This window comes from Oncorhynchus clarkii, chromosome 28 (genome assembly GCF_045791955.1).
Source record: "Oncorhynchus clarkii lewisi isolate Uvic-CL-2024 chromosome 28, UVic_Ocla_1.0, whole genome shotgun sequence".
NCBI lineage: Eukaryota > Metazoa > Chordata > Actinopteri > Salmoniformes > Salmonidae > Oncorhynchus > Oncorhynchus clarkii.
In genome coordinates this window covers 15683096-15699832 of record NC_092174.1, presented here as the reverse complement: position 1 = coordinate 15699832, position 16737 = coordinate 15683096, and the positions used below count along the sequence as shown (strand labels likewise).

Genomic DNA, 16737 nt, shown 5'->3' with positions numbered 1-16737 from the left:
TCAATTAATCATAACCATTAGTTAACGGTGGTTGATATTACTAGTTTATCTAGCGTGTCCTGCGTTGCATATAATCGATGCAGTGCGCATTTGCGGGAAAAGGACTGTCTTTGCTCCAATGTGTACCTAACCATAAACATCAATGCCTTCTTAAAATCAATACACAGAAGTATATCTTTTTAAACCTGCATATTTAGCTAAAAAAAATCCAGGTTAGCAGGCAATATTAACCAGGTGAAATTGTGTCACTTCTCTTACGTTCTTTGCACGCAGAGTCAGGGTATATGCGATAATAATAAACGTTTTGTTTTCGAAATGATAGTTTACGGATTTGACCATTATTAATGACCAAAGGCTCCTATTCCTGTGTGTTATAATTAAGTCTATGATTTGATAGAGCAGTTTGACTGAGCGATGGTATGCAGCAGCAGGCTCGTAAGCATTCATTCAAACAGCACTTTCGTGCGTTTTGCCAGAAGCTCTTCGCAAGCACAGCGCTGTTTATGACTTCAAGCCTTACAGCCTAATGGCTGGTGTAACCGATGTGAAATGGCTAGCTAGTTAGCTGGGTGCCCGCTAATAGCGTTTCAAACGTCACTCGCTCTGAGACTTGGAGTAGTTGTTCCCCTTGTTCTGCATGGGTAACGCTGCTTCGAGGGTGGCTGTTGTCGATGTGTTCGTGGTTCGAGCCCAGGTAGGGGCGAGGAGAGGGACGGAAGCTATACTGTTACACTGGCAATATTATAGTACCTATAAGAACATCCAATAGTCAAAGGTATGGTTCTGACCTAGAATATGTGGACATCTATAAGTACCTAGGTGTCTGGCTAGACTGTAAACTCTCCTTCCAGACTCATATCAAACATCTCCAATCTAAAATCAAATCTAGATTCGGCTTTCTATTCCGCAACAAAGCCTCCTTCACTGCCAAACTTACCCTAGTAAAACTGACTATCCTACCGATCCTCGACTTCGGCGATGTCATCTACAAAATAGCTTCCAATACTCTACTCAGCAAACTGGATGCAGTTTATTACAGTGCCATCCGTTTTGTTACTAAAGCACCTTATACCACCCACCACTGCGACCTGTATGCTCTAGTCGGCTGGCTACATATTCATCGCCAGACCCACTGGCTCCAGGTCATCTACGAGTCCATGCTAGGTAAAGCTCCGCCTTATCTCAGTTCACTGGTCACGATGGCAACACCCACCCGTAGCACGCGCTCCAGCAGGTGTATCTCACTGACCATCCCTAAAGCCAACACCTCATTTGGCTGCCTTTCGTTCCAGTTCTCTGCTGCCTGTGACTGGAACAAATTGCAAAAATCGCTGAAGTTGGAGACTTTTATCTCCCTCACCAACTTCAAACATATGCTATCTGAGCAGCTAACCGATCGCTGCAGCTGTACATAGTCTATCGGTAAATAGCCCACCCAATTTTACCTACCTCATCCCCATACTGTTTATATTTATTTACTTTTCAGCTCTTTTGCACACCAATATGTACGTGACCATCTGATCATTTATCACTCCAGTGTTAATCTGCAAAATTGTAATTATTCGCCTACCTCCTCATGCCTTTTGCACACAATGTATATAGACTCTCTTTTTTTTCCTACTGTGTTATTGACTTGTTAATTGTTTACTCCATGTGTAACTCTGTGTTGTCTGTTCACACTGCTATGCTTTATCTTGGCCAGGTCGCAGTTGCAAATGAGAACTTGTTCTCAACTAGCCTACCTGGTTAAATAAAGGTGAAATAAAATAAAAAATAAATAAATAAAAAAGTACATGGAATACAAATGGTATAGAGAGAAATAGTCCTATAAATACTATATTAACTACAACCTAAAACCTCTTACCTTGGAATATTGAAGTCTCATGTTTAAAGGAACCACCAGCTTTCATATGTTCTCATGTTCTGAGCAAGGATCTTAAACGTTAGCTTTTTTTACATGGCACATATTGCACTTTTACTTTCTTCTCCAACACTTTGTTTTTGCATTATTTAAACCAAATGGAACATGTTTCATTATTTATTTGAGGCTAAATTGATTTTTATTGATGTATTATATTAAGTTAAAATAAGTGTTCATTCAGTATTGTTGTAATTGTCATTATTACAAATAAATAAATAAAAATCGGCCGATTTAATCGGTATCGGCTTTTTTTGGGGTCCTCCAATAATCGGTATCGGCGTTGAAAAATCATAATCGGTCGACCTCTAGTACAGAGGCCCATTATCAACAACCATCACTCCTGTGTTCCAATGGCACGTTGTGTTAGCTAATCCAAGTTTATCATTTTAAAAGGCTAATTGATCATTAGAAAACCCTTTTTCAATTATGTCAGCACAGCTGAAAACTGTTATTATGATTAAAAGAAGCAATAAAACTGGCCTTCTTTAGACTAGTTGAGTATCAGCATTTGTGGTTTCGGTTACAGGCTCAAAATGGCCAGAAACAAAGAACTTTCTTCTGAAACTCGTCAGTCTATTCTTGTTCTGAGAAGTGAAGGCTATTCCATGTGAGAAATTGCCAAGAAACTGAAGATCTCGTACAACACGGTGTAATACTCCCTTCACAGAACAGTGCAAACGGGCTCTAACCAGAATAGAAATAGGAGTGGGAGCACAAATGAGCAAGAGGACAAGTACATTAGTGTCTAGTTCAAGAAACAGACACCTCCCAAATACTCAACTGGCAGCTTCATTAAATATTACCCGCAAAACACCAATCTCAACATCAACAGTGAAGAGGCGACTCCGGGATCAATTTGATGTCATTTTAATGGAAAAAAAATGTATTTCTAAGTGACCCCAAACTTCTGAACGGTGGTGTATGTACAAACTCTACTGAACCGTTTCAGCTGCGAAGCATGCTGAAGCCTTAAAACAGAAGCATGTCTGTTCTACGAAATACATTCCTAAATAAATGTATTCTCAAAGGTTGTATTTTCCTTAACGTTGTGCACTGAACTGACGTGCATGATTGTTGCTGACACTCCGATGTTTAGAAGAAGTGAATTAAACTGCGACGCTCAACTTAAACAGCGGTGCTGCTCGCAAAATAATTTAAAGCCTGTACTTTAACACTCAGGATGTAACTTAATTTACAGTTATACTGTTTTTGCCATGTAATGTTAAAACAGTCAGACAACCCCATTGTAAAATATTTACCTGTGTTCTGTGCCAGATAAATATTCCCCTCGAGACGCATCCTATGGCTCTTCACAACATGAGAGGGAAACATTTATTCTGACCATCTAAAATTATATTCATTTTGGAGTAGAATGTACATTTTTAAAGGTTAAAGAAACTGAGTTTCTCAGTCCTTCTGCATCTGTACTCCCTAAGCAAGGGGACTGGAATTGGTTACATTGCAGTTTAATGCATGTACAAAATTACCCGTGTCCCTAAAAGCATGAAAGGGGAGATTGACTTAAGTTTCAGTCATGGGGATTTTTTTTCCATTTTAATATAATATGGTCAGGGGTGACCTGATCCTAGATGAGTACTCCTACTCTTAGTTGCTCTGTGAATACGGGCCCAGAGCTGCTGTGGCTAATGCTAAAAGGCATATTGCTACATTGTGTTAATACTGAAGTTGACCCTGTTCTAACAACCACATTTCTCCCCAGGAGGAGGAGCGCCGGAAGCAGGAGGAGGAGCGCCGGGAGGAGGAGCGCCGGAAGCAGGAGGAGGAGCGCCGGGAGGAGGAGCGCCGGAAGCAGGAGGAGGAGCGCCGGAAGCAGGAGGAGCTGGAGGCCCTGAGGAGGTGCGAGGAGGAGAAGCGGCTGGAGGAGGAGGCGGTGGCGGCCGCGATGGCGTTGGCAAGGCAACAGCAGGAGGAGGCGAAGAGGAGGGAGCAGGAGGCCGCGAGGCAGCAGGAGCTAGCCAGACAGAGGCAACAGCAGCAGGAGGCGCTCCGCCGACTACAGCAGCAACAGCAGCAGCAACAGCTAGCCCAGATGAAGGTGACTAATATTATAACACTAACACAACACAAAATACACTGCAGCAGCAGCAACAACTAGCACAGATAAGGGTAACATACTTAGTATTCACACACTATACACACCTACCACTACACTAGCCCAGGTGAAGGTGACTACCTTATAAACTACACACCATATATAACTACCAAAGTAACTTTGAAGTCAGAACATCACTGAATACTGTATTTTAAGGTACCTGTAATTTGGCATGAAAAAATGTACTGGTTACCAGACTACCTTCGCTCCTTTTCCCTGTCTCGTAGCTGCCGTCGTCCTCTAAGTGGGGCCAGCAGTCAGCAGCCACGGCAGCAGCCATCTCCCAGTCCCAGAACGCCTTGTCGCTCTCTGAGATCCAGAAAGTGGAGGAGGAGAGGGAACGACAAGCACGAGAAGAGGTGTGAGCATAGGGACTGAGTTCGTAGAGGGATACTGAGGCACTACAGTATAGTGCTACTAATCTGGACTATGCACAACAGCATTTTGGATACCATAATACAATTTCTCTATATATCAACTATTGTTTAAAAAGGCTCTACACTGTTAAAAATCCTTCTCAACCCAACTTTAATCACCTGTCAATCACCAAACTGTTTTCCTGCTATGTTTATAAGGAGCGCAGTAGATCTCACTCTCCCCCTCCCCTCCCTCCATGCAGCAGCGGCGCCAGCAAGCAGAGCTCCTAAAGCTCCAGCAGCAGCAGGCCCTGCAGGAGGCCCTGCAGCCTCAGGCCAAGCTCTCTGGTTGGGGCAGCGTGGCCAAGCAGCCGGCCGCCACCAAGTCCCTGCTGGAGATCCAGAGGGAGGAGGCCCAGCAGGTGAAGCAGAGGAAAGAGCAGGGGGGTGGGAGCCAGCAGCCCAGTCACCCCACCGTCACCCAGCCGAACCGCGCCCAGAACAGAGCTGTGAGTCACTCGTTGGTTTGTTATTTCGTTCATTCATTTAATTTGTCTGCATTCATTCTGGGTAGGTCTTCCATGTCATTTATTTGACTGTGTGTTGATAGTGGTGTCTAAAACTAGAGGTCGACCGATTATGATTTTTCAACGCCGATACCTATTTATTGGAGGACCAAAAAAAGCCGATACCGATTAATCTGACATTTTTTTTTTTTTATGCATTTGTAATAATGACAATTACAACAATACTGAATGAACACTTATTTTAACCTCATTTAATACATCAATAAAAATCCATTTAGCCTCAAATAAATAATGAAACGTTCAATTTGGTTTAAATAATGCAAAAACAAAGTGTTGGAGAAGTAAAAGTGCAATATGTGCCATGTAAAAAAGCTAACGTTGGAGTTCCTTGCTCAGAACATGAGAACATATGAAAGCTGGTGGTTCCTTTAAACATGAGACTTCAATATTCCAAGGTAAGAAGTTTTAGGTTGTAGTTAATATAGTACTTATAGGACTATTTCTCTCTATACCATTTGTATTCCATATACCTGTGACTATTGGATGTTCTTATAGGCACTTTATTGCCAGTGTAACAGTATAGCTTCTGTCCCTCTCTTCGCCCCGAACCAGGAACACATCGACAACAGCCACACTCGAAGCAGCGTTACCCATCGCTCCACAAAAGATACGTCACTTGCAGTGCAAGGGGAGTAACTACTCCCAAGTCTCAGAGCGAGTGATGTTTGAAATGCTATTAGCGGGCACCCAGCTAACTAGCTAGCCATTTCACATCGGTTACACCAGCCATTAGGCTGATAGGCTTGAAGTCATAAACAGCGCTGTGCTTGCGAAGAGCTGCTGGCAAAACGCACGAAAGTGCTGTTTGAATGAATGCTTACGAGCCTGCTGCTGCCTACCACTGCTCAGTCAGACTGCTCTATCAGATCATAGACTTAATTATAACATAATAACACACAGGAATACGAGCCTTTGGTCATTAATATGGTCGAATCCGGAAACTATCATTTCGAAAACAAAACATTTATTATTTCAGTGAAATACGGAACCGTTCGGTATTTTATTTAACGGGTGGAATCCCTACGTCTAAATATTCTTGTTACATTGCACAACCTTCAATGTATGTCATAATTACGTAAGATTCTGGCAAATTAGTTCACAATGAGCCAGGCGACACAAACTGTTGCATATACCCTACCCTGACTGCGTGCAATGAACGCAAGAGAAATGACACAATTTCACCTGGTTAATATTGCCTGCTAACCTGGATTTCTTTTAGCTAAATATGCAGGTTTGAAAATGTGTATTTCTGTGTATTGATTTTAAGAAGGGCATTTGGTGTTTATGGTTAGGTACGAATCCAACGATTGAGCTTTTTTCGCAAATGCACTTTTGTTAAATCATCCCCCAGCGTTGCATCGATTATATGCAACGCAGGACACTAGATAAACTAGTAATATCATCAACCATGTGTAGTTAACTAGTGATTATGATTGATTGTTTTTTATAAGATAAGTTTAATGCTAGCTAGCAACTTACCTTGGCTTCTATTGCATTCGCGTAACAGGCAGGCTCCTCGTGGAGTGCAATGAGAGGCAGGTGGTTAGAGCGTTGAACTAGTTCTACTGTAACTTACTTGCCTAGTTAAATAAAGGTATAAAAAATAAATACAAATAAATCTGCAAAATCGGCGCCCAAAAAAACAGATTTCCGATTTATATGAAAACTTGAAATTGGCCCTAATTAATCGGCCATTCCGATTAATCGGTCGACCTCTATCTAAAACGGTGTTTCTCAAACCTTTCTTTGTGGACCCCCAGATGTTTCAAAGATTAGCACACCTGATTCCTCTAATCAAGGGCTTTGATGACAAGCTGAATCAGGTTTTCTTGGTCTGGAATAAATCAAATACATTGAACGTCTGGGGGGCCCAGGAAAAGACGTCGGGCAAACACTGCTCCAAATCAGACTACTCTGTTGGAATACTTCCCTTCATTATTTGCCGTAATGACACTGGTTTACTTGAGTTTATTAGGATCCCCATTAGCTACTGTACATACAGCAGCTACTATTCCTGAGGACCACATAAAACGTACAAATACATGACAAACCCAGTAATAGACTAGAACAACATAAGAGAGTACATTCAAAATAAATTATGAAAGTAAAATAAGTTATATATAGGAAAGACATCCAAAATACTATTTACACACTATTCATATTCTTCTATACAGTACAGTTAAATTAGATCTTTCAATAGAGGATAGGCACTCTGATGCCAGATGTTTTTTTTGTTATCTGTTTTTCTAACCTCTAGTAGCAGAGCATTCCACGATGACATGGCTTTGTACATAGCTGGTCTGACCAGGTTGGATCTCTTTTCCCCCAGACCACTGCTCTGAGTTCCTCAGTGTGGGGCTCGGTGGCCACCAGCAGCATGGGCGGCGGGGCGCCTAACTGGGGCGGAGAAAGCAGCAGCATCTGGGGCGACAGCACCAACTCCAACATGGGCTTCTGGGACGAGACGGCCCAGCCCCCGCCACAGGCCCCACCCCCCGCCAGGAAGCCCAACGCTCAGAAGAACAACAGGGCCAACGCCAACCTCAGGTACAACCTCAGGACAGTTTTACAGCTCACACCTGCGTGTCTATTTTTGCCTGCTTGACTCGAAAGGTCGTGGTCAGGACAGTTCTCTAGAAGAAAAAGAAACGCACACCTATTAAGGCGAGGTGCTGGCTAGCGGAGTGGAAACTTGAAAATAAAAGAGAGCCGCACACTCTTGGAGCTCAGATGCAAAAATGTAATACCAACGTTTCGACAGCCAAGCTGTCTTCATCAGGGTATAATCACAAACACTGCGGGATGACTCGTTTATATAGTGTCAAAAGACACAGGTGTCTGTAATCATGGCCAGGAGTGGCCTAATATCATTGGTTAATAATCAAATATTAAAATGTCATACAAAGAACTGCATACAAACAAATGGATAGCATACCATCATATATTAATTTGACTATACAAGTTTACACACAATTACAATGGCAAAGTCACAATAATCACAAGAATGGCTTCAGATCAAAGTCTACGTTGAGACCGAAGGGCGCAAGGGTCTTTAAATTAAAGATCCAGGCAGCCTCTCGTTTTAACAATAAATTATCAAGGTCACCCCCTCTCCTAGGGAGGGTGACATGTTCGATGCCAATATAACGCAGAGACGAAATCGAGTGGCCTGCCTCCAAGAAGTGGGCCGCAACTGGATAAGTAAAGTTTTTACACCTAATGGTGCTACGATGCTCTGAGATACGTACTTTTAATTCGCGCTTTGTTTTACCTACACAATTTTTACCACAAGGACAAGTTATAAGATAAATAACTGCCTTAGTGGAGCACGTAATAACACCTTTTATTGGGATCGATTTCCCTGTTTGTGGGTGTTTGAAGGATCTACATTTATAAGTGCCATTGCATTGAGCACAGCCATTACATTTGTAATTTCCATCCAGTAGGGGCGCAAATAAACGTTGTTCAGGAATATCTTGGGGTGGTAAATCAGAGTTTACCAATTAGTCTCTGAGATTTCTGCCCCGCGAGAATACGACCAAGGGAAGGTCCGAAAACACATTACCGAGACGATCATCGGATTTTAGGATGTGCCAATGTTTGAACAATTCGCTTAATTTGTTCAGAGCACTTTGAATAGCGGGTAGTTAGAACGCAAGAATGCGTCTTTTTGCGAGACTGACCTTGAAAAAGGTCATGTCTCGTTTTGTTTTGAATTTTCTCAATGGCAATATTAATCTGATCATTCTTGTAGCCCCTCTCCTTGAACTTTCTTTGCGTCTCAGCCATATTTCTGTCGAAATCGGACTGTTTTTTGCTAATTCTTTTGATTCGACAGAATTGGCTGTAGTGCAAACTATTTTTCAAGGGAAGTGGGTGACAACTGTCAGCCCTCAACAAACTGTTACGATCAGTAGGTTTCCTGTAAAGATCCGTGTATAGAACATTATCTTCACACAAGATCAGAAGATCAAGAAAACTGATTTGACGTCTATCAGATTGCATAGTACATCTCAGATGCTCAGAACAGGAGTTAAGAAAAGCATGGAACGCCTGGAGCTGTTTTGCATCACCCCTCCATAGAACAAAAATATCATCAATATACCGTTTCCAAATAATGATGTGAGGCAAGAAAACATTTTTGAGAGGATTGAAAATAGACTGTTTCTCCATGTAACCCACATACAAATTAGCATAGTTAGGAGCCATGAGGGATCCCATAGCAGTCCCTTTAATCTGAATAAAGAAATCATTTAGAAACATGAAATAGTTATGCGTGAGTACTATTTCAGCCAATGTTACAATGCATGCACTGGAAGGTAGTTCATTAGGGTCACGTTGCAGAAGAAAATGTTCCATAGCTTCAATACCGCCCTCGTGTGGAATATTAGTGTATAATCTAAAGTAACTAACAAGGTATTCTCAGGGAGAGGATCAAGAGATTCAATGATAGAGATCATACTGCTAGTGTCCTTTACAAAGGAGGGTAGCTGTTCTGCGAGTGGTCTAATAAAAAAGTAAACAAAAGTAGATAGAGGGGCCGTTACTGCATCAATGCCCGCTGCAATAGGGCGCCCTGGAGGTTGTGTAACATTATGTAATTTCGGCAAAGTATAGAAAGTGGCAATTTTAGGGTGTTGAATAGCCAAAAAAGCATTCAGCAGGACAGTTCTCTCTTCTCATATGGCTATTTTTTACATTTGAGGTATTAAGGGGAGAAGCCTATTTTCCCATTAGTCACATCTAATCAAATTTTATTGGTTCCATACACATGGTTAGCAGATGCGAGTGTAGCGAAATGCTTGTGCTTCTAGTTCCAACCATATCTAACAAGTAATCTAACAATTTCACAACAAGTACCTTATACACACAAGTGTAAAGGAATGAATAAGAGTATGTACATATAAATATATGGATGAGCGATGGCCGAACGGCATAGGTAAGATGCAGTAGATGTTATAGAATACAGTATATACATATGAGATGAGGAATGTAGGGTATGTAAATATTATATAAAGTGGCATTGTTTAAATTGACTAGTGATACATTTATTACATCCAATTTTGTATAATTAAAGTGGCTAGAGATTTGAGTCAGTATGTTGGCAGCAGTGACTCAAATGTTAGTGATGGCTGTTTAACAGTCTGATGGCCTTGAGATAGTTTTTCAGTCTCTCTATTGTGCATCTGTAAAAGTTAGTGTGTTTTTGGTGACAAGCCACATTTCTTCAACTTCCTGAGGTTGAAGAGGCGCTGTTGCGCCTTCTTCACCACGTTGTCTGTGTGGGTGGACCATTTCAGTTTTTCCGTGATGTGTACGCCTAGGAACTTAACTTTCCACCTTCTCCACTACTGTCCCGTCAATGTGGATAGGGGAGTGCTCCCTCTGCTGTTTCCTGAAGTCCACAATCATCTCCTTTGTTTTGTTGACATTGAGTGGTTATTTTCCTCACACAACACTCCAAGGGCCCTGACCTCCGCCCTGTAGGCCGTCTCGTCGTTGTTGGTAATCAAGCCTACCACTGTAGTGTCGTCTGCAAACTTGATGATTGAGTTGGAGGCGTGCATGGCCATGCAGTCATCATGAGTGAACAGGGAATACAGGAGAGGGCTGAGAACACATCCTTGTGGGGCCCCAGTGTTGAGGATCAGCGGGGTGGAGATGTTGTTTCATACCCTCACCACCTGGGGGTGGCCCGTCAGGAAGTCCAGGACCCAGTGGCACAGGGCTGGGTTAAGACCCAGGGTCTCGAGCTCAATGACGAGTTTGGAGGGTACTATGGTGTTAAATGCTGAGCTGTAGTTGATGAACAGCATTCTTACATAGGTATTCCTTTTGTCCAGATGGGTTAGGGCAGTGTGGTTGCGTTGTCTGTGGACCTATTGGGGCGGTAAGCAAATTGAAGTGGGTGTCAGGTAGGGTGGAGGTGATATGATCCTTAACTAGTCTCTCAAAGCACTTCATGAGGATGGAAGTGAGTGCTACGGGGCGATAGTCATTTAGTTTAGTTACCTTTGCTTTCTTGGGTACAGGAACAATGGTGGACATCTTTAAGCATGTGGGGACAGCAGACTGGGATAGGGAGAGATTGAATATGTCCGTAAACACACCAGCAAGCTGGTCTGGGCATGCTCTGAGGACGCGGCTAGGGATGCCGTCTGGGCCAGCAGCTTTGCGAGGGTGAACACATTTAAATGTTTTACTCACGTTGGCTGCGGTGAAGGAGAGTCCACAGGTTTTGGTAGCGGACCGTGTCGGTGGTACTGTATTGTCCTCAAAGTGAGTGAAGAAGTTGTTTAGTTGGTCTGGGAGCAAGACATCGTGGTCACACAAGCTCATAGAACGGGACTGCTGAGTGCTGAAGCGCATAAAAATAGTTATAGTATTAGTTTATAGTATTAGAGATGTGAGACCGGATTTGTGTTTTACTTGTCTTTATACACCTCTATAGAACAACTTGTCAAATACAGGTGCATTGAATACTCTTGTATTCCTGTCTGAGGAGACAGATTATCAAAGCATGTCATAATAAACTTTCAGTTCAGACCAAGGAGCCCTACTCCCCCCTACCACAGGATACTCTTTTGAAATATGTCTATTATGTACTTGTTATTCTCTGAAAATAAGCACATATTCTTGCACTTCATATGGAAGTTTCAAATTTTTCGAGCCCTTACCAGTTTGCAATCCCTGAATATGGTGATTCACTTACAAATAGGATGATGGTTTAACAGGAAGTCTTTAAAAGTTGAGGCCAATGTATCTAATCGTGTGTGTATGTGTGGTAACTGTGTGAGCAGCAGTCGGGCCAATAAGAAGGTGGAGGAGGAGGAGAAGCTGCTGAAGTTGTTCCAGGGGGTTAATAAGAGCCAGCAGGATGGCTTCATGCAGTGGTGTGAGCAGACCCTGCACACCCTCAACACCGCCAACAACCTGGACGGTGAGTATATAATATACGCGCACACGCCGCCAACAACCTAGGTGCGTCTGAAATGGCACCCCCTATTCCTTAGGGGTTCTGCCCCAAAATAGTGCACTATATAGGGAAAGGGTGTCAATTCAGACGCACCCTAAAGATACCTTGAACCTAAAGTAACCTTGGCTGTGTGTGACCCCATCTTTAAAACTCACCCGGCCCTCTTCCTCTAGTCCCGACATTTGCGTCTTTCCTGAAGGAGGTGGACAGTCCGTACGAGGTGCACGACTACGTGCGCGCCTACTTGGGAGACACGTCTGAGGCTAAGGAGTTTGCCAAGCAGTTCCTGGAACGCCGTGCCAAGCAGAAGGCCAACCAACAGAAAGAGCCCCAGGCCCCACAGAACCAGCAGCTGACTCTCAAACAGCGACCGCAACAGCAGGTGAGAGAAACATGGCACAGCAATTCATTGGGCAACTGGGGTGTAGCTATCTTTTTAGTAACCAAACGAGACAACAACTTGTAAAAATAAACTTGTTTTTGTTGCTATCTGTTTTCCATTGCAAAACCTTTTGCTTTGGTGTGCACTAATGAATACTCCCCTGGTTTGGCGTTTAGTTGTAGTCTATAGTTGTATGATAATCGATTGGATTTATATTGCGCTTTTCAAAACACCCAAAGCGCTTTAAATAGTAGGGGGATGCTCACCTCATCCACCACCAATAGTTGAACTACCTAGTGTTGTGACATTGGTAACATTTTATTATCGATACAATAGAAGGCCAAGTAACGCGATACAACCGGGGAAACAGTTCAGATATGCCTGGCTTCCTGTTCACATCGTCCCCTGACACTTGTTCACATTTTCTTAAAGTTATGCTCATGTGCTATACAACACCTGTCACTGATATTCACCCTTCTGCTCAATACAACACATATTACTTTACACTGTTCACTTTATAATAGAACACTGCCAAGAAGGGCTAATTTGCTCATATTTGCAAAGGCCTACCTGTGATTTGGCTTGAAGAATGGAGGAAGGAATATAAACTTAACACAAATATAAATGCCACATGCATTTTTGCGGAGTTACAGTTCATATAAGGAAATCGGTCAATTGGGGCGCCAGGCCCAGCCAATCAGTGAGTTTTCTTCCCCTACAAAAGGGCTTTATTACAGACAGAAATACTCGGATGTGGATGTCCTGGGCTGGCGTGATTACACACAGTCTGCGTTTGAGGCCTGTTGGACATACTGTCAAATTCTCTAAAACGACATTGGAGAGGCGCCTTATGGTAGAAAGAACATTCAATTATCTGGCAACAACTCTGGTGGTGAAATGACATACATGACATACATAGTTGATACATTGTATCACAGATGACTGCTCAGGGTCTCCATCCGCCCTCGCCGTTACAGCTAAATTATATTTTATAATCTGATGGCGGATTAGATGTGCATGAAGAGCGGACAGAGGGAAGCAGGTGAGTGAGGGCTGGAAGGGGATGTGGCTGGCGGATTACAGCTGTCACACGTAATATGCGCATGGAAGTCAAGTGGATGTTATTGGACCAGTGTGTAAAATAGACTAGTATTGCCAAAGCAGCAGCTAATTTTCCTGGGGTTCAGCAAAATTAAGGCAGTTTATACCATTTTAAAACATCACAATACATTCACATATTTCACAACACTCTGTGTGCCCTCGGGCCACTACTCCACCACTACCACATATCTACAGTACTAAATCCATGTGTATGTATAGTGCGTATGTTATCGTGTGTGTGTGTGTGTGCCAATGTTTGTGTTGCTTCAAAGTCCCCGCTGTTCCATAAGGTGTTTTTTTAATTATTTTTTTAAATCTAATTTTACTGCTTGTGTCAGTTACTTGATGTGGAATAGAGTTCCATGTAGTCATGGCTCTATGTAGTACTGTGTGCCTCCAATAGTCTGTTCTGGACTTGGACTGTGAAGAGACCTCTTGTGGGGTATGCATGGGTGTCTGAGCTGTGTGCCAGTAGTTTAGACAGGCAGCTCGGTGCATTCAACTTGTCAATACCTCTCATAAATAAAAGTAGTGATGAAGTCAATCTCTCCTCCACTTTCAGCCAGGAGAGAATGACATGCATATTATTAATATTAGCTTTCTGTGTACATCCAAGGGCCAGCCGTGCTGCCCTGTTCTGAGCCATTTTGCAATTTTTGTGGCACCTGACCACACGACTGAACAGTAGTCAAGGTGTGACAACTAGGGCCTGTAGGACCTGCCTTGTTGACAGACTTCTCCCCATCTTAGCTACTACTGCATCAATATGTTTTGACCATGACAGTTTACAATCTAGTGTTACTCCAAGCAGTTAAGTCATCTCAACTTGCTCAATTTCCACATTATTTATTACAAGATTTAGTTGAGGTTTAGGGTTTAGTGAATGTTTAAGTGTATAGTGTTGAGTCATCCGCATACATAGAAACTCTGGCTTTACTCAGTCAGTGGCTTGTCGTTAAGGGGCCTAAACAGGCCGTGCAAGGGGCCTAAACAGCTACCCTGGGGAATTCCTGATTCTAACTGGATTATATTTGATAGGCTTCCATTAAAAAAACACCCTCTGTGTTCTGTTAGACAAGTAACTCTGTATCCACATTATAGCAGGGGGTGTAAAGCCATAACACAGGTTTTTACAGCAGCAGACTATGATCAATAATGTCAAAAGCTGCACTGAAGTCTAACAAGATAGCCCCCACAATCATTTTATCATCAATTTCTCTCAGCCAATCATCAAGTGCTGTGCTTGAGTGTCATCTGATTCAATAAATTAAGGAGCTGGCTTTTTTTCCCCAAATTTCATTTAAGGTGCCCCAAAGCTTTTTAATATCATTCTTTATATAATTTCTTTGTTCCATTTCTTTTTATTTAGTTTAGTCACATGATTTCTTAATTTGCAGTCAGTTGGGCTGCCAGACTTAATTGCCATACCTTTTGCTTCATCCCTCTCAACCATACAATTTTTAAATTCCTCATCAATCCAAGGAGATTTAACAGTTTTTACAGTCATTTTCTTAATGGGTGCGTGCTTATTAGTAACTGGAATAAGTAGTTTCATAAATGCGTCACCCGCAGCGTCTGGTTGCTCCTCATTACACACCACAGACCAGCAAATATTCTTTACATCATCAACATATGAATCACTACAAAACTTATTGTATGACCTCTTATACACTATATTAGGCCCAGCCTTTGGAACTTTGGTTTTCCTAGATATGGCTACTATTATATGTAACGGTAACAGTATTAAAAAATGTTGGAATCATATGTATTATGATGTTTTGGTACCGGTATACCACTAGTTAGTAATTATCTCACCCCTCATTTCCCCTGTGACTCCATTTCCCAGGATTCAGTGTGGGGCGTGAGCGGGACGGGCTCTCCGTCCCGGTACCAGTCTAACCACACAAGCCTCCAGCAGCAGGCACGTTTCGAGACCGTCACCTCAGGGAAGAAGAAGAAAAAGCAGAAGATGGTCCGGGCAGACCCCAGCCTGCTAGGTGAGGACAAATACAATGATGCATTTTTTTAAGGAGTTAAGAGTATGACAGTCATTTTGTTATTGTATCACCTTCATTCCTATATCACCACTTGTAATTGATACAGCCTTACCTGGCAACTCACGGCATCCGTTGACAAGAAGTGCTCTATTGTTTAACTGTTTGACATTGAATCTAACGTAACTTTTCCTGTTCTCTCCTCTCCCCAGGTTTTTCTGTGAACGCGGCGTCTGAGAGGTTGAATATGGGCGAGATAGAGACGGTGGAGGACTTTTAAAGGGACTGCTCTGCCGCCACTGACTCAATCCGTTTTGAACAGCTGTCATTTTCCCCGCCCACACGTCCCGTCCCCCACCTCCCCGTCCCAATCCTTTTACTTTTTATTTTTGAAAATGCATCCTCTTTCTGTTCTCTAAGTTAATTTAATGTTTGTCATTGGAAGCTGGGGATGCTTTCCAGTGCCAAAGGGCCCCCACCCCAAAAATCCCTAATGAGTATTTTGCCCTATGGGAGACCGGGAGAAGGCTAATGACGCAGCCAGACAATCAAACGGAACATTCACATTCACGCAATGAAACATTGAACGAACTGACCAAAAAAAATCTATGAATTGAAATCTGACTTCTCTCGGAGAAGAAAGCAGAGCTAAGGGGATGAGGAGGATGTGGATATTTCTCCCTGTCTATGGTTGGCTGTTCAGTTCCCTCCTAGTCTCTGGTGTCTGAAAGTACCCAAAAAGAGAGGCCATTTCCTGATGCAATCATCTCCCCATGGAATTATTTTACGCGTGGACATAAGGGTGGGGATGCGGGGGGATTTTCGATGAAAAAAATGGTCATTTAAACCTTTTTCTTTTATTTTTTTATTTATTGAAAGTTTTTCCTCCCCCTTCCCTTTTTGTTAAATCTTCTCTCCTCACTCCTGTTTTCTGCCAGTTGTTTGTGGATGATGGTTGCATTGTAGGAGCTAAGGATGTGTGCCCGCTGATGTCCTGTTTTAAGGACATGCTCGAAAGTTCCAAGTAGTTATCCATTTCTTGTAAAATACTAGGCTGTTTAAAGAATAAACTTTCAATTCTGCATCTGTATTATAATATATGAAAATGATGAACTACTGGAGTCATACTTTTCTATCGCGGTATGAAATAAAACAGTCTCTTGTGTGGGCTGTTCACACTTCTGTCTTTTGTATGAATGAACAACTTCAAAATACTGAAAGTGTATAATTTTTCCTTCTTGCCTGCACAATGTTTGTACTCCCACCCCCCTCTGATGCTGATGCACTGTAGACAGATTTTTTTTAAA

At 42.5% G+C, this 16737-nt stretch overlaps 1 protein-coding gene across 7 annotated transcripts in view; it reads left to right on the top strand.

Moving 5' to 3' along the window:
- The window catches only part of LOC139386824 (GRB10-interacting GYF protein 2-like), a 34574-nt gene extending 17966 nt beyond the window's left edge, over positions 1-16608 (top strand). For all 7 annotated transcript variants that reach the window (XM_071132656.1, XM_071132653.1, XM_071132652.1 and 4 more), the window contains exons 21-28: positions 3642-3977; positions 4262-4393; positions 4654-4899; positions 7307-7524; positions 11778-11917; positions 12127-12335; positions 15283-15433; positions 15643-16608. In XM_071132656.1, the coding sequence (XP_070988757.1) occupies positions 3642-3977; positions 4262-4393; positions 4654-4899; positions 7307-7524; positions 11778-11917; positions 12127-12335; positions 15283-15433; positions 15643-15710 (1500 nt within the window). In that variant the 3' untranslated portion in view covers positions 15711-16608. The remainder of the gene's footprint in view (positions 1-3641; positions 3978-4261; positions 4394-4653; positions 4900-7306; positions 7525-11777; positions 11918-12126; positions 12336-15282; positions 15434-15642) is intronic.
- The last annotated feature ends 129 nt before the right edge of the window (positions 16609-16737 follow it).